The 25139-nt window shown below is 38.5% G+C and overlaps 1 protein-coding gene across 1 annotated transcript in view; it reads left to right on the forward strand.

The window, feature by feature from the left end:
* LOC117918484 (ubiquinone biosynthesis O-methyltransferase, mitochondrial) overlaps window positions 1-25139 on the forward strand; it is an 81203-nt gene that overhangs the window by 12930 nt on the left and 43134 nt on the right. Inside the window, 4 exon segments of the mRNA XM_034835181.1 lie at window positions 281-303; window positions 306-369; window positions 8587-8665; window positions 9926-10003. Of these exon segments, the coding sequence (XP_034691072.1) occupies window positions 281-303; window positions 306-369; window positions 8587-8665; window positions 9926-10003 (244 nt within the window).

The following is a 25139-nucleotide window of genomic DNA, read 5'->3' on the forward strand; positions in this document are numbered from 1 at the left end:
ACCTGTCATGAATTTTAATCCTATGGATCTTTGGAAGCTTCATTTTGTAAATCCATGGCCTTGTTGACCCTGATTTTGTTGATGGTATATTTTTCTAATACAGAAATGCAATGTGACATTTTTGTGGTCTTAGAAAAATTAGATGTGTTCATATATTGGTAAAAAAAACCTTGATACTAAAATGAAGCAGTTGATTGTTATGCAATATGCCTTTCACCTTGATACTAAAATGATGCAGTTGATTTGTATGTAATATGGCTTATTCCCATGTTATTATTAGGTGGGATGCTGAAGGGCCATTTAAACACTGCATGTGATGAACCCAACAAGACTCGCTTTTATCCGTTCCACTCTTTGCCGGCATTTTCAGTATGTAGCCTGTATTTCTGTTATTCTTATCTTCTTTCCTCTTTATTTTAGAATTATAATTTATGTGTCATGAATATTAGAAGTATTAACTCTTTCAATGTAGTGGTTGAGTAGGGCGGTCCCTGTCCTGGTGCCATTTCCAACCAAGTGTGCCAATTTGAGGTTTTTATTTGAAAAGGATTTGATTTATTAATCCCTTGTCTTGGATTACTAGTTTTAGTTATGCTGGTTATTTGGCACCCAACAAGTTGATTTTGCTACGTCACTTGATTACCTTGTAAATAGAAGCCTCCTATTGTAGTTGAAGGTAAGTTAATGATGGTCTTTGATGTGGGAGAATGCCATAAAATTTATTCTGTTAAGATTTGTTCTAGGAAAGTTTGAATGAAAGAAAATAGAGAGGAAAAATAAAAAGGAAAATAAAATAAAATGCAACAAGTTTGATTTTGCAATGTAACTTGATTACCTTGTAAATTGTAGCTTCCTTTTGTAGTTGAAGGGAAGTTAGTGATTGTATTTGATGCGGGAGGATATCATGAAATTTATTGATGTTATATTTGGTTCCTGGAAAGTTTGAAAGAAAGAGAATAGAGAGGAAGAATAGAAAGAAAGAAAAAGGGAAGGAAAATTTATCAAATTTTTATCATGTTTGGTTTACATGGAAAGTTAAGGGAAAGAAAATTAAATTCTCGAGGAATGCTCTTTTCCTGAACCTATTCTCACATTTTTTAAGAAAAAAAAGGGGGGAAAATCTTTTACCATTTCCCCTCGTATTTTTCACAGTATTTTTTTCATCACCATTTTCCATGGCATCTGAAAATGAGAAAACTATTTTGTTAGCAATTTTTTTCCTTCCTTTGGTACTTTACATGGCCAAACATGGCCTAGGAGTATATACAGGAAAGCTTTTAGTCACTGTCATTTTCGGTTAATGGAAATTTGGAAGTAGTATAATGTTTGGTTCTCCTTTGCTCTTAATTATATCTTTTTGTTTTTCATGTCTCCTCTCCCTTCTTTCCTCTCTTCATTTGGTGTCTCAGCTTGAGCTAAGAAGATCTTAGTTTGCTTTCTTCTTGCACTAATTTTCTCTGTGGCAACAAGAAGAGGCTGAATGAGAAGCCGTAATTTGATGATGAACAATACAAGTAATGTTAACTTCAAGTACTTAAAAGAAAAGTTAAGTAGCCAACTGTTTGGCTTGATTTTCAAGAGGTCATAGTGAGCTTGGACCAATCCACGTGTATTCTAGTGATGGATCCAATGTCAAAAAAAAGAAAAATCCAATGTCAACCCTTCACTAAAATCAGCTTCCACAAGAGGAAGCATGGATAGAAAGACTTTATCTTGCTTTAGGTGTTGTGGAGATTGGCTGGAGTTCATGATAACAAGTACTTTCTGCTTTCCGTTTTTTCCCCAAAATTGCAGATTTTCATTAGGCAGCCAACTTGCAAAGTTAATCATTAAAATGTTTTCTTGCTACTGAGATAAAGTTTGAGAGATGTGCATTTGTATAGCAAAATCTAAAAATTCAATGCTGAAAAGAAAGACCAAGGTCACATTTTCTTTTATTATTATTTTAAGAACCTTTGCTATAATGGTAATGGTGTGATCCACTCACTGCAACTTAGGATTGATTGAAGAAGGGGGTCTTATAAGCTAATGGTGCACACAGCAAAGAACATTTGATTGGAGGTAATGCTGCCATATTGTTTATGAGAATTTGTGATGAAGTGTAGATGCAAATAAATAAATAATTAAATGAACTATGTTGGTAAAGCCTAAATTTGTGTATCAGAGTGAAGGAAAGTTTGTAGATATTGTCAGTCTCTTGTTAATCTCCAAGTTTGAGTCTTCACGTGATGGAGGCAAAAACTAAAATTCAAAAGCTTTAACAAGTACCTGTCAAAATGGGCTGCTGCAGATGGAGCCTGCACAAGTTAAAGGCCAAGTTACTAATTTGCCTGCATTTCACATGATGTTATGGCTGGGCTGCAGATTGATTATACAGCATATAGGATTAGTATCTGTTCAAGGAGGCCGAAATATGTAACCAGATGGTTTTCTTAAGGATAAGATTGTTGTTAAGAAACATATTTTGGGAACTTTTAGATGACATAAGAGCATTGACTTTGTGGGTTTGTGTAGAATTATAGGAAGATTTAATTTGATGATCTGTCAGCAATGTTAGGGGCTAAGATTGAGGTAGTTTTGATTTTTTTTAGGTAAGTTGTAAATATCCCTAAAATAGATGAGTATTATCATCTATATATATAGAGGGAAATGTAATCAGTATTTAGTATAGTGGAATGTTGAGTTTTTTTCCTTCCACATCGATATGGTATTAGAGCATTTTCCGAACCTTAATTCCCTCATATGACCAAATACGGCAAACGTGATTCAACTGCTACCGTTTCCCAAATCACCTCCAATCAGGAAGCCATGGCTTCTAGCAACAGTAGTGCAGATAGTAACCTCATGCCCATTACAGGACACAAACTGAATGGGAACAACTATCTCCAATGGTCCCATTCCGTAATAATGTTCATATGCAGAAAGGGCAAAGACGATTATCTCAATGGAGTTGTTGCCAAACCGAACAAGACAGAAGAAAAGTTCAAAGTCTGGAATGCTGAAAATAATATGGTCATGTCATGGCTCATTAATTCCATGACAAATGACATTGGAGAAAATTTTCTTCTCTATGGAACAGCAAAGGAGATTTGGGACGCTGCCAAGGAAACGTATTCTAACAATGAGAATACGTCGGAATTGTTCGAGGTGGAGAGTGTTCTCCATGACTTCCTCCAAGGTGAGTTAACGGTGACTCAGTACTTCAACACACTCAATCGCTACTGGTAGCAGCTGGACTTGTTCGAGGAGCACAATTGGAGCTGTCTGGGTGATGGAATTAGGTACAGACAGATTATTGAACGGAAAAGAATATACAAGTTTCTGATTGGATTAAAAAAGAATCTCGATGAAGTACGAGGAAGAATCTTAGGATCCAAACCACTACTAAATATCCGGGAAGCATTTTTAGAAGTTCGGAGAGAGGAAAGTTGAAAGAAGATCATGATGGGCTCTCAAGATTCTGTGACAAATCCTGAGAGCTCGGCCCTTGCACTTAGAGGAAATCCATCCAACAACAATGATCACAAACCAAAGAAAGGGCGACCATGGTGTGATCATTGCCGACGTCCTAGTCACACCAAGGACACCTGCTGGAACATTCATGGCAAACCTGTAGACTAGAATCCTTCCCGGTTTGCCAATGACAAAGAAGGACGGGGCAACCTTGTCTCCATGGATGAAAAACCATCACCTGAACCCACTCCCTTCAGCAAGGAACAGATAGAAGTCTTACAGAAATTGTTCAACCAATCCTTGCCTGCACCTGCCCCCACTGTGGTTGGTACTGGTTCCTTGGCACAAAAAGGTAATTTTTTGAGTGCTCTAAATGTTAAAAAGGAGAAGCTAAGTACATGGATTATAGACTCAGGAGCATCTGATTATATGACTGGAGATGAGAAGCTTTTTTCCACTTACAATCCATGCTATAAAAATTTAATCGTGAGAATAGCTGATGGTTCACTCTCAAAGGTGGCTGGTATAGGTTCTGTTAGAGTTTCAAAGAACATCACTCTTGATTCAGTTCTTCTTGTGCCAAAATTAAATTGCAATTTACTGTCCATTAGTAAACTCACTCGGGATCTCAACCGTGTTACTAAATTTGGCTCAAATCTGTGTGAATTTCAGGTCTTGGACTCAGGGAAGACGATTGGCAGTGCTAAGATGTGTTCGGGGCTCTATATTCTAGAGGTTAATGATCCTTAAGGAGCAACTCATCATTCTGGTTGTTCAGTGTCCAGTAGTCCTATTTCTTTGTCTATGAGTCAGTCTAATAATGATAGTGCAATTATGTTGTGGCACTATAGGTTAGGTCATCCAAATTTCTTATATCTTGAGAAGTTGTTTCCTTCATTATTCCATAATAAAAATCCAAATGAGTTTCAATGTGAGATTTGTCAATTTTCTAAACATATTCATAATTCTTATCCTAACCGATCCTACAAAACATCTCAACCTTTTTCCATCATTCATAGTGATGTATGAGGTCCTTCTAGGATAAAAATGTTATTGGTTCTCGCTGGTTCATTTCATTTATTGATGATCACACTAGACTCACATGGGCATTCCTCATGAAAGAAAAATCAGAGGCAAACCAGATTTTCAAAACCTTCAACACCATGATCCAATCACAATTCCAAGCAAAAATCAAATTCTGAAAACTGACAATGCCAAAGAGTATTTCAACTCCATTCTTAATGATTATCTTTTAAGTCATGGTATAGTTCACCAAAGTTCCTGTGTCAACACTCCTTAGCAAAATGGTATTGCCAAAAGAAATAACCGGCATCTTCTTGATGTTGCTTGCTCCCTAATGTTCTCTACCCATGTAGCAAAATTTTTCTAGGGTGAAGCCATCCTTACTGCTGCCTATCTCATAAATAGGATGCCATCTCGTATTCTTGACTTCCAGACTCCCTGTCAAATTCTTCTTCAGTCCTTTCCCAATACTCGTCTCATCTCCATAATCCCATTCAAAGTTTTCGGGTGCTCAACTTTTGTCCATGTCCATCAACAACACAGGGACAAACTTGATCCTAGAGCTCTTAAATGTATTTTCCTTGGGTACTCTCCAACTCAAAAAGGATATAAGTGCTACTCACCGGTCACCAAACAGTTCTATCACTCCATGGATGACACCTTCTTTGAGTAACAACCTTATTTCTCCAAATCTGATATTCAGGGGGAGACTAATTTTATCTAGGAATACCAGCTTTGGGATATTGAAGAATCATCTCATTTCTCTCCTAATTCTGAGCAACCCTGCCCATCACTAAATCATGAATCCATTCCTCAAAATTTCTTCCTTGAGTCTCCTTACTTCCTAGAATCTCCTTCTTAAGATCAAACCAACAATCCGCCTACTAATCCACCTCCTCAAAATCTGGACACTATTCAATCAACAAAGAATGATGAGTTGATTACCTACTCAAGAAGGAGAAAGAACCAAAAGGAGATGGGACAACAAGTATCTCTTGAGCAACCCCAAGAGTCTGACCCAAGTTCTAGATCAAGTGAAGATCCATCAGGTAACTATAATCCTGAAACTAATGATGATAGTGACTTTTCTATTGTTGTGAGAAAAGGTGTAAGATCATGCACAAAACACCCTATATACACATTTGTGTCATATGAAGGACTGTCACCGAAGTTTAAAACATTTTTTGCCAACCTCGACAACATCCAGGTTCCTAATAATATACAAGAAGCTCTCGGCTCACTTGAGTGGAAATCGACAGTGTATGAAGAAATTCATGCACTTGAAAAAAATGGAACCTGGGAAATCTCAGAATTACTAGCCGGAAAACGCCCAGTAGGTTGCAAATAGATCTTCACAGTCAAATATAATGAAGATGGGAGTGTTAATCGATTCAAGGCACGGTTGGTTGCAAAGGGATTCACCCAATCATATGGAATCAACTATGAGGAGACATTTGCCCCTGTAGCCAAGTTAAACACAGTTCGGGTTCTACTATCTTTGGCTGCAAACCTTGACTGGCCTCTCCACCAACTATATGTCAAGAATGCATTCCTAAATGGGGACCTAGCTGAAGAAGTTTACATGGAAATTCCTTCAGGATTTGAGACACAAACTACATGCAACAAAGTTTGTAAACTTAGGAGATCTCTATATGGGCTCAAGCAATCTCCAAGAGCCTGGTTTGAAAGATTCACAAAGGTAGTTAAGAAACATGGCTACTCCCAATGTCAAACGGACCATACTTTATTTGTTAAACACTCTCTTGCAGGAAAGCTTGCTGTCCTCATTGTATATGTGGATGACATAATTCTAACGGGAGATTACGAAGAGGAAATCCGCACCATCAAAAGTTTTCTAGCTGCAGAATTTGAGATCAAGGATCCTGGGAATCTCAAATACTTCCTAGGTATGGAGATTGCAAGGTCAAGAAAGGGAATCTCAGTCTCACAAAGAAAATTTGTCCTGGATCTCTTAAAAGAGACTGGAATGCTTAGGTGTAAGCCAGCAAATACTCCTATGGATCCAACAACCAAACTAGGAGCTAAGGAAAATTGTGCACCCGTGGATAAAGGGAGATACCAAAGATTAGTGGGTAAACTAATATACCTATCTCACACACGACCAGATATTGGTTTTTCTGTCAGCATGGTAAGTCAATTCATGAATAATCCAAATGAAGAACACATGGAGGCTATGTATAGAATCTTGAGATACCTGAAACTTACACCAGGTAAAAGATTATTTTTTGAGAAGAACCAAAGAAGAGATATTGAAGCGTTCAACGATGCAGACTAGGCAGGATCAATACAAGACCGAAGATCAACTTTAGGGTACTGCACATATGTGTGGGGTAATCTGGTCACATGGAGAAGTAAGAAGCAATCAGTGGTGTCAAGGAGCAATGCAGAAGCTGAATTCCGGGCAATGACACACGACATTTGTGAGGGAATATGGTTAAGAAGGGTGCTAAAGGAATTAAAGATTTCAGATGAAGAACCTATGAAAATGTTCTGTGATAATCAGTCAGCAATCAACATTGCAAAAAATCCAGTACATCATGATAGAACAAAACATGTGGAAATTGATCAACATTTCATAAAGGAGAAGATAGAGGAAGGAATAATCAAGATGTTGTATGTGCCTACATGCCTTCAAACAACTGACATTCTTACTAAGGCTCTAGCGAGAAAGGTGTTTGATGATCCGAGTTCCAAGCTGGGGTTAATAAATATTTACTGCCCAGCTTGAGGGGGAGTGTAGAATTATAGGAAGATTTAATTTGATGATCTGTCAGCAATGTTAGGGGCTAAGATTGAGGTAGTTTTGATTTTTTTTTAGGTAAGTTGTAAATATCCCTAAAATAGATGAGTATTATCATCTATATATATATAGAGGGGAATGTAATCAGTATTGAATATAGTGGAATCTTGAGTTTTTTTCCTTCCACATTGATAGTTTGTGATGAGAAACAAGGCAAGTGAAAAGAAGCATGTATATTGATGATTGAAAGGAGCAACTACTCTGTTGCCAGTATCAAGTTGTCCATGGGGGGTGATTGGTATGTATTTTCTTATTGGTCTTCCTCCAATGCAAATGCAAGTTGATTCGACAATGGTGGTAATGGACTGGTTCTAGAAAAAAGGCTGATTTCATTCCTTGTTGGAAACAATGGATGCCAGTGATATAGCAAATCCTTTTTCCTGAGGAGTTTTACAAGTTGTATGGTGTTCCTCATTCCATTATTTATGGTAGGGATTCTGAGTTTATTATTTGTCAATTAAAAGCCACAATGAATCCAGTGCAGTACTAAACTTTAGAGTCCTATCGTTATAACTCTTTATACGCATCGTAATAAGTTGAGGCCTCATTCATCATCATCCAGAATGATTGGGGAAATTTGTAATTAATTTAAAAAGCCCTGGCCAAAATTTTAGATATATGATATAATTTAGGACTTATTGAACGACTATTTAGATTTATTTTTTATTTTTGATTTTTCATGTTTCACTTTCACTTCTTTGTTAAACAGAAAAAAATAAAATTGGAAAGTACTAACATGCTTCTTGAATTCCATGCTTTGTTTGTCAGCCCATCTTTTATTTGAAGAATATGTCATTGCTTAAATGTATAATTAGCATGACATACAAATTAGATAGATGCAAATTGATGAGTCATGAGTATAATGTATATTATCATATAATGCCGTATGAAGAATATGTCCTTATAGATTTAAGGCAGCCTTCTTGAAATGAATAAATGTGTTGAAAAATCCTTACCAATGTGCTGAAGAAAGGCTAGGTGTTCAGCTAATCATTTCACTCCTTTTTAGCCCTTAGTAACGTTAAGTGTGAAATATATAGATTGTAGAAGTTCGTGATTATGATTTTCTAGATCTATTTAATGTTTTATATGCCATACCCTTGTAGATAGGGTAAAACTCACTTTAGAATTCTATGCTATATTTAATGTATGATTACTTTTGAGTTTACATATTTAGGCACTTTTTATAGGCTGTATTTGTCATCTCTTATTTAATGGTTTTATCTATTATAAACATGAAATTTTATTTTGTATTTTAAGCATTCTGAGCATATCTTGGTTTTTTTCAGAAAGGATCCTTACTGTGCCAGGCCTTTTGAAGGATTAAAAATTGTGGATGTTGGTTGTGGAGGTGGAATTCTGTCTGAGGTATTTGTTTTTTAAAGCTCTGGCAAGAATCCCATCCTGTTGAATAGGGCCTTTTTTCATGTTTGGTTTTTGTAAATTATGTTTTTCTTCTATTTCCTAGCCTCCCTAATCTTGTTATTGCTTCTTTTTTTTTTTTTTTTATTTATTTTATTCTAACCTCAATTATATTGCCATCTGCTAAAGTTTGTGAGAGTTGCCCTTTATTCCCTTCTCTTGTATTCCAATATATGTGAAAAATTCAGGTTGAGGGTTAGAAAACAGCATTCTAAGCTTGCCAGATTCTAGAAACAGCCTCCTTTGATCTTGTAATTTTGTTTTTGTTCTTCCAAACTGAAAAAGCTTTTACATAGAGTTGAGTTGTACAATACTATTGTCTACAATTTTACTGTAGTGCTACAGAATATCCTCTAATTTGTTTAGTGGGATTTTACTATTGAACATGAATCATGATTAATAACAAACCCCCTTCTCTGTTCAAGAAAAAAAAAATTACCTCCTACCACTTTGTCCACACCACACACTCATTATGAAGGCAACAATCCACCCCATTGCTGCTACTAATATCACTGCAGCTACTTCCAGTGCAAACTGCTGCTGCACCATGCACCTTGATGGCTTTTGAGGCCTCCACCAAAATTGCTACTGCCATTCACTGCCACCTCCTCCATGACTACGTTTATCTCCTCTCTGTCTTAATCGCCATGACCACAACCATGAGCTCATCTATTAACTCAATGGAATTCAATATTATCTGAATGAAGTTTTTACCCTTTCTATCTTTTTCTTATTTATTTTTTAATCAGTCAAACAATTTTACTATTTCAAGAAAATTGTAAGTAAAAGTGAAATATCTAGCATTTTCCTTGTTTTTGGAAATGGGGAATTCTCATCACTCAAGTAACCTTAAAAAGGCTCTTGGCTCTTGATAGTATATCATGTACATTGCAAAGTGGCACACTATCGCTGGAAGTTCTTGGCTGCATATTCCATGGCTGTTATATACTTTTTGTGGTTTACTTATTGCACTACTGACTGACATTTGAAAATGTTCATTGTGTTCTTTCCTGTGGTTGTCATTTTATGGTTCCATGAAGAGTTTCTGTGATAACAACTGCATGGCTTTATAGATCCACTAAAAATCTTAGCTTGATGGAGAGAGATTTTAGTATAGTTATTTTGGTAGTACTGTGTTTGAACCACAGAGATGTCCAAGTAGAAGTGGTTCTTATCTATTATTTATTATTTTCTTTTGGTTTTTAGCCTTTAGCTCGAATGGGTGCTACTGTCACGGGAGTTGATGCTGTGGAGAAAAATATCAAGATTGCACGTCTTCATTCTGTATGATCTCTTCTACTTATAACCCAGATTAAGAATGAATTTTATGTGCTTTTATGTAGTATTATGCATGTAAATGTGTTTATGTTCATGCAAAATTGCATAGCAAAGCTCAAATAGCCAAACAAAACCACACACTAGAATGAAACCTGTTGAAAGAGAGAGAGAGAGAGAAAACCTTAATTCTCATTCATATTGTTAACTTCTTACAATAGAGAAATATATATACAAGGCTAGGTTGAACTAACTATCATATATGTGACCTATATTAAGAAAGGAAAGAAAGATTGTACACTATAAATACATTATATTCAACACTCCCCCTCAAGCTGGAGCATATATGTCATATGCACCAAACTTGTTACAAATGTATTTAATCCTAGGACCTTTGAGAGATTTAGTGAAGATGTCTGCTAGTTGATCATTTGAATTAACAAAACTTGTAGCAACACACCCTGATGCGATCTTCTCTCTAATGAAGTGACAGTCAACTTCAATATGCTTGATCCTTTCATGAAAGACTGGATTGGATGCAATATGAAATGCGGCTTGATTGTCACAGACTAGCTTTATCTGTTCATCTTTTCCAAATCTCAATTCCTGAAGGAGTTGCCTCAACCATATGAGTTCACATGTTGCCAAAGCCATAGCTCGATACTCAGCTTCGGCGCTTGATCTGGCCATTGCATCTTGTTTCTTACTCTTCCAGGATATTAAGTTACCTCCAATAAAAACACAATACCCTGAGGTGGAACGCCTATCTGAAGGTGAACCAGCCCAGTCTGCATCTGTGTAACCAACAATTTGGGTATGACCCCTATCTTCATACAACATACCTTGGCCTGGAGTTCCTTTAATATATCGAAGAATGCGGATCATAGCATCCCAATGGTTGTCACATGGTGACTATAGAAATTGACTAACTACACTCACAGGAAAAGAGATGTCTAGCCGAGTGATGGTGAGGTAGTTCAGTTTGCCTACAAGTCGTCGATATCTCCCAAGATCACTTAGAGACTCCCCCTATCTTGGTACAAGTTTGACATTTGGATCCATAGGAGTGTCAACAGGTTTACATTCTAACATACATGTTTCTTCCAAGATGTCTAAGGCATACTTCCTTTGTGACATAACCACACCTGAACTGGATTGAGCTATTTCAAGTCCTAGAAAGTACTTGAGTTTGCCCAAGTCTTTGGTTTGAAAGTGGTTGAAAAGGTGTTGCTTTAGTCTTTGGATACCCTTCTGATCATTGCTTGTAATGACAATGTCATCCACATAAACTACCAAATAGATGCACTAGCTCGAAGAGTTATGATTATAGAAAACCGAATGATCTGCTTTACTCTGAAGCATTCCAAACTCTTGAACAACTGAATTAAAACGCCCAAACCATGCCCGAGGAGACTGTTTCAAGCCATATAGAGAGCAGCGTAACTTGCACACTAAACCAGAAAAGGTGTTTATTACCAGAGATATGATCAGATGCTCCAGAATCTAGAATCTACGGGCCAAGAGAAGGAGACTGAGTAAAGTAGACAGAGACATTACCGGTCTGGGCAACAGAAGCTGATGTGACTGCCTGATATCGGAGATAGGCATCATAATCACTACCAGTAAGGGTGATACTCTGAGATGTGGAGCTCGCAGCGGAGTCAGGTCGAGATAGTGGAGGATCAGATGGCTGAGCAATGTGGGCAGTGCGAGGAGGCCGTCCATGTAACTGATAGCAACGATCTCGAGTGTGACCAAGCTTATTACAATAGGTGTACTGAGGATGTTGGCCTCGACCCCGATTGCCACTCCGTCCTCCTCGAGAGTTAGTCTGAGAGGCTAACACAGATGAATCTGAAGGACCATCAGTCGACAAGGTCTGAGTAGAGGAGAGGCGTAAGAGATGAGCGAACACATCATCCAATGATGGTACTGATGGACTAGCAAGAATCTGATCTCGGACAGATTCAAGATTTGGACGGAGGCCAATGAGGGTTAACACCATAAAGAACTTGTCAGTTTGGATTTGTTGAGCTTCAGCACCATTAGTGAAGGGCATCAAAGTAAAGAACTCCTCCTTAAGAGACGCAATCCGGCCAATATAAGTAGACAGATCCATGTCCTGCTGTCTCACATGAACAATATCAGAAACCACCTTATAAAATCGTTGAATATCATTCGTGTATAATCCTTTAGCCTGAGTCCAAAATTTAAAGCAGGTTTTGTAGGCACGAAGATGATATAAAATTTTGGGATCAACAGATTGCCATAATACGCTGCATAATTGTGCATCGATTTTCTTCCATTGCACTTTGTCAATATCAGGTATAGCATCCTCAGGTGTAACAAGATGATCCTCATAACCTTGTCCCATAAACCAAAGTTCCACGGACGCTGACCGAGATAATTCTCACTACCAATCAATTTTTCCAATGTGATAGTAGGAGATCCAGAGATGACGGATGTAAAAATAGGATTTTCAATCGCCATATCCACTTCACCTGAGATTGAATCACGTTTGGATTGAAGAGAGCCCTAAAGGGAGGTCGGATCACAGCCGTGGAAGAAGAACCTGGTATGTCGGGACCCAAACAAAGGAGAAAAGTGACTAGAGATGAAGAAGAGGCCTTCCCAAGGCACACACGGGTCTTGGCCAAGGAAGGGAGCTGTCGTTGGAGTCCGGAGGAGGATGAAAGAAGACCCGCGGAGGCTGAAATGCCAAAAAAATGGAGAAGTAGGGTTCGGAGAGGACTAACGGAGGCTTAGAAGTGCAAGACGGCGTTGGACAAGCCTGCTGGAAGAAGCTCGGCACTAGAAAGTGGGCCACGCACTCTCACGCGCTGGTGCGTGGGATTTAGGCCGTCGAAGAAAAATGGTTCGTGGGAGGCGCGTGGGTGGGTTTTTGGCTCCGGTGCCTTGAGAAAAGTTGCAGATCTTCTCTTGGCGTTCTTGATGATCTGGTTGGTGTCGGAAAATATCTTTGGAAAAAAAAGTCGCCGGAAAAATGTTGACTGTGATGAGGGTTTTCTGACCACGATATGGTTGACCGGAAAGCTTTGGGAGATGGAAACGGTGACCGAAATGAAACACGGTCACTGGACGGATTCCCGGAATTAATTACATGGGTACACCAGAAAGAATAAAGTTTTCTCTCTTGGCTCTGATACCATGTTGAAAGAGAGAGAGAGAAAACCTTAATTTTCATTCATATTGTTAACTTCTTATAATAGAGAAATATATATACAAGGCTAGGTTGAACTAACTACCATATATGTGACCTATATTAAGAAAGGAAATAAAGATTGTACACTATAAATACATTATATTCAACAAAACCTAATTTTGTTGTGAGGGTAGGAGTTTCTAACAAAGATCTAGAGGGATAAAATATACATTGATGAGAAATCCATCTATGTGCAACTAGCTATAGAATTGCAAAATAGCAAAGCAAAAAACTAAACAAACCACACACCAGAAGAAAAAGTGAATATTGTCATAGAATCAGGGTTCCTTGACAAAATTCTCAAGGATTGAATGTATGAAAACAAAATCTCTTGAGGAAGTATTTTTTTTGATAGGAAACGACAAAGGAATATATTGATAAAAAGAAGGTACAATTAGAAGGATGAGGAATCCTCCCATCAAAGAGAAACAAGATTACAAGTAATCAAATATAAGAAAATACAAAGAGAGAAAAGCAAACACTCTAGTTACACACCGCTAACCAATCAAGTTGTAACACGTTAAGAGGTAACCCTTAAAAACCTTAGAACAAAAAGCCCAAAAAGAAGTAAGAAAACAAATAGAATCCCAAAGATACTCAGAATTCCTTGCTTTATCCTAAAAAATCCTTGCATTTCTTTCCCGCCACACCACTCACATTAACACGATGCACGCGTTTTGCCATAACACAATCCCTCTCTTAGAAGATCCAAAACCATTAAAATTACTAGATAACATGTCAGAGATGCTCCTTGGGGAAACCTAATCCATCTTTGCTAATTGAAATAATCTGTGCCACAACCTCATCGTCAAAGAGCAATGGAGGAAAATGTGATCTACTATTTTACCATGCTTCATGCACAACTTACATATGTCGGGACTAAGTGCTTTGTGGGGTCTTCTCAATTGTAGTAAGTCATTAGTATTAACCTTCTTGTGAGCTACCAACCAGACAAAGGACTTGACTTTGAAAGGGACTTGAGAATTCAAGATAAACTTGGTAGGGAAAACTGGAGGCGACTCAAAATATTGGGATAAGGCCAGAAAGAAAGATTTGATTGTGAAAAGACTTGAAGGAGATAAGGACCAGAATCTCTTATCTGGAACCGAAGGTGATATGTGTAGACGATCAAGAGACCGCATAAGGCCCTCTAAATCTTCTATCTTAGAATAAAAAAGATTTCGGCGAAAATTGAAATTCCAAGAGAAAGGGCGGGAATATCCAAGAATTGATGAAATAGGAGCATTTTTATCCGTGACTACGCTAAGTAATCTTGGATATTGGACTCCCAAAGGTTGTTCCCTCCACCACAAGTCATCCCAGAACCGAATTCTATCCCCGTTACCTACCACAAACCGAGTAAACTTGGAAAACTCTTGGAAGACTAGTGCAATGGCCTTCCAAGGACAACGATGAGACCATCTAACAATGTTGTTGACATCCCAGCCATTGGAGTGTGATCCATAAATGCTTACAATAACCTGATGCCACAGAGCTGAACCCTCCCTAGGATATCTCCACAACCACTTCCCTAAAAGAGCGACATTCCTTATAGATATCTTTCCAAAACCCAATCTCCCTCTCGATTTCGACTTACACACTACGTCCCAATTAACCAAATGGTCTCTTTTGCCTTCCCCTACGCCTGACCATAAAAAATCTCTTTGCATTCTCTCAATTTTTGCTGCCACTAAGGCGGAAATCTTAAACAAGGAGAGAAAGTAACATGACATATGGGTGAGACAAAATTGAATGAGGGTTATTCTGCCTCCAAAAGATAAATACGCCTTCTGTCACCCATCTAATCTCCTTGATATCCTCTCAATCACAGGATCCCAAAAGCCACACGCCTTAGGATTCCTTCCCAGAGGAAGACCCAGGTAAAGTATAGGCCACCCAGAAGCCTTGCAGTCAAGCATCTCGGCCAACCTAGAAAGGTGATTCTGCTCAAGATTAATGCCATAGATATTGCTTTTGTCAAGATTAACTTTCAAACCGGAAATATGCCCAAACACTAGCAGGACATTCTTAAGGTTCATCATATCCTCCTCTCGAGTACTGGAAAAGAAAATGGTATCATCTGCAAATTGTAAATGGGATACCCTTGTTCTGTTCCTACCCACCCTGAAACCCTCCAAGACGTTTCTCTCCTCAGCTTTCAATAACATCCTACTCAATACATTTGCCACTATAGTGAACAAAAAAGGGGATAAAGAGTCGCCTTGTCTTAAACCTCTAGATGCCTTAACCCACCCTTTCGCATTACTGTTCACAAGGACTACAAAAAAAACCGAGGACAAGCAACCTCTCATCCATTTCCTCCATCTAAGACTAAACCTTTTCATCTCCAACACATGATTCAAAAAATCCCAACTCACGTGATCATAGGCCTTTTCAAAGTCAATTTTGAATACAACTCCTTCCTCCCCTGATCTTCTTTTCTCATCCACTATCTCATTGGCTATGAGAACTGCATCCAAAATTTGTCTTCCTTGAACGAAGGCTCCTTGAGTAGAATGGATGGTCTCGTGAAGTACCCCTCTTAGGCGCCCTGCTAACACTTTGGCTATTATCTTGTAAAGACTAGTGATCAAGCTAATAGGTCTAAAGTCTGAGATTCTCCTTGACATGCTTTTTTTGGGTAACAGAACTATAAAGGAAGCGTTGGTGCTTTGATTGATAATTCCGCTCCTATGAAATTCTGCAAACACTTTCACTAGATCCTCCTTTATCACTTCCCAACAATCTTGAAACACTGCAATGGTAAACCATCCGGCCCCGGAGCCTTATCCCTGTCCATCTGAAAAATAGCCTTAAAAATCTCTTCTTTAGTAAAGGGGGATTCCAACCTAGACACACTCTCACTAGAAATAGGGGACCAATCTAAGCCTTCCACTCTCCAAGGTTCTCCAGAAGGACTCACGTAGAGCTTTTCGAAATACCTTAAAATCTCCTCTTTTATGCTCTCTGAATTATTCAACATTAGGCCATTTTCATTCTCCAACTCCTTGATAAATTTCCTATTTCGCCTGCCATTGGCCACCTTATGAAAAAATTTTGAGTTACAATCCCCTTCTTTTACCCATTTCACCCTAACTTTTTGTCTCCAATGAATTTCTTCCCTCAAAATCAACTCCTCTAGCTCCCCTTTTCTTAAAGCTCTTTGGACTAAAAGTTCATGGAATAGGCCCCCTTCTTGCTCCAAGGAATCAAAGTTAACTAAATCAGATAAGATATCTTTTTTCTTTTTACTTAGCTCTCCAAAAGAAGCCTTATTCCACTATTTCAATTTGGCTTTAACGAACTGTAATTTCCTCATGAACTTGTGCCCTTCCCACCCATTTCCTTGAAACTCTCTCCACCATCTTCCAAAACTCTCCTTAAAACTAGGATGTTGCAACCACATATTCTCAAACCTGAACGGCGTTGGACCCCACTTGAACGGATTGGTTTCCAATACAATCAGCCAATGATCCGATGTCCATCTTAGCAGTACTCCTTGAATAATTTGAGGAAATACTTGTTCCCACTCATTTGAGTACAGGAAACGATCTAATCTCTTGCATACTGGATTCTCTTGCATGTTTGACCAAGTAAATGATGCACTCCTTAAAGGTAAATCTATCAATTTGCAATCTCTTATGAAATCATCAAAATCCTTCATGCTTGGGGTTAATTTAGAACCACCCAATTTTTCTGAACTTCTCCTTATGACATTAAAGTCGCCGCCCACACACCAACGCGGATAAGCAAGCCCAACAATGTCTGAAAGCTCCACCTAAAAATCCTTCCTGAGAGCTGAGTTGTTTGGGCCATAAACTGTAGATAGCCACAATGATTCGCAACCGTCCAGTGCGAACTTGATTGAGACCGAAAAAGAACCTAACACTATCTCCTCCCTGCACAATTTTTTAGCGTCCCATATGATCAAAATCCCACCCGAAGCCCCACTCGCTGGAAGGGCTGCCCAATCCTTATTTCTGGCTATCCAAACACTACCCACGAACCTTCTATCACACTCCTCCTTTTTTGTTTCCTGAATCATCACAACATCCGGCTTTTCTGATCTCAAAAAATCCTTAACCACCCTTCTCTTTTTCTTTGAACCCAAACCCCTGGTATTCCAACTGATTATCTTCATGTGAAACTCTCTGACCCTGATCTCTGAACCAAATCCAATTAGTCTCGCAATCCTGTGGAGCATCTGCTCTTCCTCCTGGAATATACCTTGATATCCAAAGTCTTTAAAACCTCACGTACTTTTGCCAGTTTCCTAGGGGACAGTCCTTCTATTTGGAACTCGCCCGAAGGAGAGCCCGCAATACCTCCCAGGTTAGCTATAGCCTTATTGGACTCCTTGATAGGTGATCTTAGATTAGCTGAGAGGGGATTGACACTCTCAAACATCTGGTAAGGACAAGCAGGTTGGATCACCTCCATTTCTAAATTAGGGATATCAACTGGAATTTGACCTTCAAAAGCATCGTTGACTTTTTTGAAAAAAAATTCAGAGTTTACTCGGTTTTCCATAGGACCCAGAGATTGAGAAACTGAAACGGGAAGCATGGGGGTAGAGGGACTCAGAATGGGGACGGAAGGATTCATGAAGGATTTAGTGAAGCCACTAGAAGGGGGTATATATGGCTGGGTAGACTGAAAAAATGAAGGCGTTACCTCCAGAATTTCCGCAACCATCGAACCACAGTTCCCCAACAAGCTAAGTCCTTTACCTCTGGTTTCTGGCGAAGAAGGCTTAACCATGATTGCTAAGCCACGAGGATCAGACCCCACTGGGCCCAAAAATCCTTCCATATCTTCGTCGGATGAAAAATTGTTCAGATCCGCTTCCTTTCTCGGCGACGAAGCCCTTTCCCCTAAATTCTTCTTGCGAAGCCTTGGAAAACGCCGAGAAAAGAGAAGGCTTGCATTGAATCCTCTATTCGCCTGAGATTCGGCACTTGAATCCTCTGTCTTTAGGTCCTCTTTGCTGTCCACCTTGATTTTTCCGCGCAAAATGGGCTCACTGCTACACCGGATTCCCTGTCGGTGCTCTGAGCTTGGGGGAAAGAAAGTTGACCACAACTTCCTTGAACCGTACAACACCTTCTTCTTCACTAACCTGCTCGACTGAAACTCGAGGAGTCCAGGAGCTGATTTCCCCTTTGTGTTTGCAGAAGATGAGTCTTCTTCTTCCTTGTGTAATGACGCCACAGTCTCAACTGGGGTAACCTCTTCTGGGCTTAGGCCCAAGCCCAGCGGGCCTTTAATCTTGCAGCCCATTATAGCTGCACTTGGACCAGGCTTTGCCAGCGACTGGGCCTTCCTCTCACAGGCCCGACAGCCCACATCGGCGATAGCCTCATCTTCTCCAGCCCAATCTCCTTCTGCTTCTTCAATCCCGTCCAGCCCATCTGTTGACTTATTTGAATTCAAACGAGATTGCGACGGGAGCTGGCAGCCCTTACCCCTTTCTCCCTCCTTCCTTTGTCTGCTATCTTCCCCGACACGGTATCTTCCCCCCGCCGTAGATCTACCACTCTCCCCTCGTCTTCCTCCACCTGTCCCCGAGTGAGAAGCGACAGCCACCCGAGTCGGCTCACCCTTTTCGCTACCTCTCCGTCTTTCTTCGTCTCCGACCACTACGACGACAACTGTAAACACCCAATCCCCATGAGTCACCTCTAACATAGCTGGAAGGATTGCCCTATCCTTCATTGCGATCTTTAATCTCACCCTGCTGAGATCGAACAACTTCAATGTACGCCAATCGATTTCATTTACAAACCCCCATTGCTCCACAATCTTCTTCAGGTGTACCTCCGACCATAGGTGAAATGGCAGCCCCCGTAATTCAATCCAGCCTTCTCTAAACTCCCCATCTATTTCCGCATTTTCCTTCGGCGACCATCTTCGCAACTGAATGATGTTCCTTTCCCCAACCCTTAACTTCCTCAAATCATGGAGAAATATGGCTTTCTCAGTTGTTTCAACGAAAAATACACCCTTTCCAACTGAAATGGGTACAATTGTTACAACGCCATTCTTCCCTAAGCTTCTCGCCACCGATCTTCCAACCTCAGCCCAATTCTCTTTGTCAAACTTGCTTTCACATACCACAACTCGCGCCCACCTCCCAACTGGAACTAGACCACCTCCTCTTGGTCCTTCGTCACTAACTGCCTTCGCATAGGATCTGTGCATCGAGCCCACTTTATTGTGAGGCCAGCTTTCCCCTCTTATATTCCTTCCTTTTTCTACTGCATTCGGATAGGGGACCACCAACATTGAAGATAACGCTTTTTTGATATTCTCCCAACCTCTGCCCTTGTCACCCTCAGGAATGATCAGAAGGGAAGGTTTTTTGTTGGTAGCAAACTCCGAGATCCTTATGAACCTTCCATGGTTGTTGAAACCAACTTCCATCAGATGAACCCTGCATTTTCCCCTGAATTTTTTGTTGAAACCCATATGACTCTTCAATGCTAAGGCTTTCGTCAAGTATTCAACCAACCACCCAACTGCTTCCTTTTCAAAACCTAATGCAAAAACAGAGCCTCTACTTATCTCTGTCATCGAACACCATTCACCTCCTTGCTCGCCTTCCAGCCTAATCAAGAAGGTCTTCCTCTCAACCAAGACCTTCAACGTCTTCCTCTCAACCATTAGGATGGATCACAAGGATGGATCTCTTTCACATAAGGAAAAATCTCTTGAGGAAGTATGAATCCTCCTCTTCTAGTAGACTAGCTGCTAGGGGCCTTTGCACCCAGTGGAAGTCTAGTACACAAATGAGGGATCCCTTTCAGCAAGGAGGTCCCAAATTCCCCTCAGGTGCCTTTGTCAATCCTTCACATAGCTGCCAGGGCCTTTGCACCCAGTGGAAGTCTAGTACACAAATGAGGGATACCTTTCAGCAAGGAGGTCCCAAATTCCCCTCAGGTGCCTTTGTCAATCCTTCCCATAGGGCTAACTGCTTAATGTCAATGGTCGTCCTAATCTCAATTGTATTGGAGAATACATGCATGGCTTTCCTTTGTGTTCTCTCATAATAATAATAATAATGCCAAATTGCCTATGGACTTGAGCTACTCAAAACAGTCCTCAAATTTCAGCTTTTAGCTACCAAAAAAGAGTGGGACAGATTGAAACTATTCTCTTTTCTTCGATTTATATGGCATTTATTTTTCAATCTCTAGGTGAGGTACTCATAGGAATACCATGCAATGCCATGGTTATAAATGCCTAAAAAGGGGTCAAGAGAACGGATTTTATCCCATATTCCTTCTAAGGATTCTTCCTTGTTCTGAATGATCTTTGATTTCTTTCCAAGCAAATTATCCATGTTGTAATAAACATAGAAATTATCCAGAGAACTCTACTCCTTTCCTCCTACAAAAGCCTACAATAGAAATTATCAACATTCTGCAATGTCCTCAAGAGGTACCCTCAAATTCCTAGATGAAGAGAAAAACCGCAAATACTGGTAAAGAGCAGATTTGCCAAGTGCTTCTCCACTATCCGTCCAAAAATATATCTACTGGGGCAGTTGGCTTTGTAAAATTCTCCATTGTTGGTGGAAAAAGGCATCTAGTAGGGCAGTTAGCTTTGAAATGTTTCCAAAATTTAAGCATGTTGTTGTCATTGCTTTCACTAATTGTGCCAAAGCTTATGCCTTAGGGGGAACCTGTTTCTTAAGCTCTATATTTTTGTTAGAACTGGGGAGCTTCATGTGTATGGGTGGCACTTGTTCTTGGATGTCGTTAATCCTCTGCTATGGTGTGATGCTGAGGATACCATTTTGCTCTTGTTTGTTGTTTCCCACCCTTTCGTATTTGTTCTGCTTGGTGTAATGTAACTCATATACTTCCTATATATGGTAATGTCTCTGTGGCATCTTTCTTTTATACATTTTTACAGAATAAAAAAACTGGAGCTGGATGAAAAGCGGTCATGTTATCATTTATAGAAAGAAAAATAAAGACATAGGAGAGAGAATGCCACTCCTATCTAGGGAATAGCAATGCTCATCAAGGACAGAGTCCATTGAACAAATATTGCAAAAGACCCAGAGGAGAATAGATGGACCATCATTTCTCCTATTGGTAAGACTTTTACAAAAGTCAAATTTCTAAGAAAGAAAAGTATTCAACATAAGTCGATAATGGAAATATTATGCCAGGTTTGGTAACTGTTTTTTAAGATAGTTTTCTCTTATCTAGAACAAAAAAAACAAGAAAACACGTTTGACAAAAAAAAAAAATAATAAACAATTTTCTATTCTTAAAAATAGTGTTTTCAAGGAAACATCTTTTAGTTGTTTTAAGTTGTTTTAACTTATTTTGCTATTTTAAAAATTAGTTATACAAATATAGAGAATGATTAAAAAAAAGCACTACATATAAAAGTTATTTTAAAAATATATTTAAAAACATAGAAAATAGGTTAATAACATTTCAGGTCCTTTGACAAACTTTTGTTCTACAAAATATCAGATGATGGTTTAAAAAAACTATTCTTAAAAATTGTTTTTCGGAACTATTTTTGAAAACATTTATCAAGAAGAGACTTAACTTTTCTCTATCTTTAAATCCTAAACAAGTGAAGAGAAGAGATTTTGAGTAGTTAATCTTCCCACCATAAGTCTTCTCGGTTGTAGATTTTGGTACCACCACCTGCAATATATTAGGGAGAGTATTGGTGTTAGCCTTAAGAAATGGCTTCCAAAGGAAAATGGTGAGAATATCTTGCAACAATATTGAGCTATCAAAAATACCTCATAACAATATTAACTTCCTTTTCATTATTTGCAAGCTATTTGACTTCCTTTCCATTATTTGCAAACTATGTATAATTTTGATGATAGAATACCATAAAGAAAATTTCTTCTTGAGGAGTCTCCTAAGCCATTTATCAAACCTTGTTCCTCAAGAGAACCATCCATACTCAACCACCCCTTATAACTAGGTCAACACTACCTCCTGACCAAGTAAATGCCTCTCCTAGATTTTCCATGGCCAAACCTAAGTAATTCCCTCTTTTTTTGGGAGGTTATAGATTTGAATGTTATAGTGACAAAATAAATGTTACTGATAAAAATGGTCTAAATTATATAGTTGATTTGAACTAAGATGCTAAAGATAGAAGGAAGTGGGTGGGAATAAAGCAAGTTTGAAACAAATTGATTCTCCCCTAAAGGCTATTCATTAGATCTCTCTTTGGCAATTATCATTGAATGATCAAATTGTTCTTACAATACGTCTTTGGAGGTCAATCTAATTATTATCATAGCCATTAGCTTATCTTATGATACCTTTGTTTGCAATTATCTGCTAAATAATGCCCATTATTTCTAAACTCTAACATGTTCAAATAGTGTAATACTATAGTCATTGGAGTTATTTATTTAGTATCCATTTGGATACAACCACAGTTCAAGAGAGGAATGAAAATTCTTATTATTTTCATTAAGAAAAATAGGAATGCAGATGCCTACTTATATAGAACTATGTGCTAAATTTTAGTTACAAAATAGGAATTAACAAATTCTACAACTAACTTCTTATAAACCAGGAACAGACTTTTTTAAAATACAAATAAATAAAACTGAATTATCCTAACTATTTTTGCACTAAAGTAGAACAAAACTAATTCCTAAATTTCAGAAATCTTTAACACTCCTCAAGTTGGTTTGAAGATATTGATCATTCCTAACTTTTAAATTAAATAATTAAACATCCCTTTATGAAGTCCCTTGGTTAGAACATTTGCTAACAGTTCTTCAGTAGGCATATAAGGCATATAAGGCATGCAGATCAGTCCGACTTCTAACTTCTCCTTGATGAAGTGACAGTCCACTTCAACATGCTTAGTTTTATCATGTTGAACTGGATTATGAACAGTGTTAATAGTTGCCTTGTTATCGCAATAGAGCTCCATTGACTTCTTACTAGAAATTCTTTGGTCTTCAAGCAATTTCTTCCACTAAAAAAGTTCACAAATACCATAAGCAGGTACTCTAAGTTCAGCTTCAACACTGCTTCTTACAACAACAAACTACTTCTTGCTCCTCCAAGTCACTAGGTTTTCTCCTACAAAGGAACAATAACCTGAAGTAGATCTCCTATCCATTATGCTCCTAGCTTAATCAGCATTGGTGTAGACTTTAATTTGAAGGCTATTTTTGCTTCTAAACATTAAGCTTTCTCTTAGACTTCTTTTTATGTACTTAATAACCCGATACACTGCCTCAAGGTGTTCTTCATTTGGAGAGCATATGAATTGGCTCACAACGCTTATTGGATAAGCTATATCTGGCCAGTATGAGAGAGATGTATCAATTTTCCCACAAGCTTCCAATAGCATTCTTAGTCAACACACTTATTCTCTTTTAGTATCCCTAATTTGTAAGTAGGATCAATTGGAGTCTCAACTGGTTTACACCTTAGCAATCTAGTTTCTTTGAGCAAATCCAATGTATTCTTCCTTTGTGACACAAAAATATCTTCCTTTGATATAACAAACTCCATTCCCAAGAAGTACCTCAAGGTTCCTAGATCATAGATCTCAAACTCTTTAGCCGAGAAATACTTTGATCTCTCTAATTCAGTTAGATCTCCAATAAGGATGATATCATCCACATGCACTATTACTATAGCAAGCTTGCCATCACTAGAATGATTATAGAAGAGAGCATGATTTGCCTGGCTTTGTGAGTACCTATGGCTTCTAATGGACTTAGAAAATTTGTCTAACCAAGTTCTTGGTGCTTGTTTCAGTCTATAGAGTGATTTTTTCAGCCTACACACCTTTCCACTTCCAAATTTTCTTTCAAAATGTAGAGGCAAGGTCATATAAACTTCTTCCTCCAATTCACTATTTAGAAAAACATTATTGACATTTAATTGTTGCAAAGATATGTTCAAGTTGGTTGCAAAGGATAATAGAACTCTAATTGTATTCAGTTTTGCAACTGGTTCAAATGGCTCTTGGCAGTCAATCCCATAGGTCTGTGTGAAGTCTTTCACAATCAACCTTACTTTGTACCTTTTAATGGATCCATCTCCATTGTATTTCATAGTAATACCCATTTACAACTCACAAGTTTCTTCCCTCTTGGTGCATCCACACGTTGCCACGTCTCGTTATTCTCGAGTGGCCTCATTTCTTCCAAAACAACTTGCTTCCACTCTGGAATAGCCAAAGCCTACTGTATGTCCTTTGGAATTTCAACACTAGATAGATTAGCAGTAAAAGCCCTCATAGTGGTAGATAGTCTATGATGTGAGACATGTGTAGCAATAGGATGTTTAGTACAAACCCTAGTACCTTTCCTAATAGCAATTGGAACATTTACAGTGTCACTAGAGGTATTTTCTGCACTCGAATTATCAAAGGAAAAAGATTTAGCAGCTGGAATAACAAATGGAAGGTATTTAGGAGTTGGAATACATGTTTCTTCCAAGGTACATACACTTAGATGTGATGGTTGGTGAGTTGTAGGAGGTTGATTTTCCATTCCTTGATCTTGCTTCCTCCTTGAGTAGATATAAAGTTCGATGCAAGTTTGTTCAAGTAGTGTTTCTCCTCTTAAATTTGAATTTAGTATGGGCATGGGCAATGAACCTGAAATTTTCTAAAAAAAATCTTCCCCTAGTAATTGTCTCCCCCTACAGAAATTTTTTTATACAATAAGACTTGTTTTCAAAGAAAGTAACATCCATATTCACTAAAGACCTCTCTTTTTTTTTTTTTTTTTTTTTTTTATAGATAAAAGGATGTATATTCAACGAAAAGGGGAAGCACCAAAAACAGTGCCCTCAAAGTATACAGGGAGTATACAAACAAGCCCAAAGACACACTCCTTAGGGAAAAGGAAATCAACACACCACCTTCTCTTACTTAGAGCCTAACCAATCTAAAAAA

Source organism: Vitis riparia, chromosome 7, assembly GCF_004353265.1.
Source record: "Vitis riparia cultivar Riparia Gloire de Montpellier isolate 1030 chromosome 7, EGFV_Vit.rip_1.0, whole genome shotgun sequence".
Classification (NCBI taxonomy): Eukaryota; Viridiplantae; Streptophyta; class Magnoliopsida; order Vitales; family Vitaceae; genus Vitis; species Vitis riparia.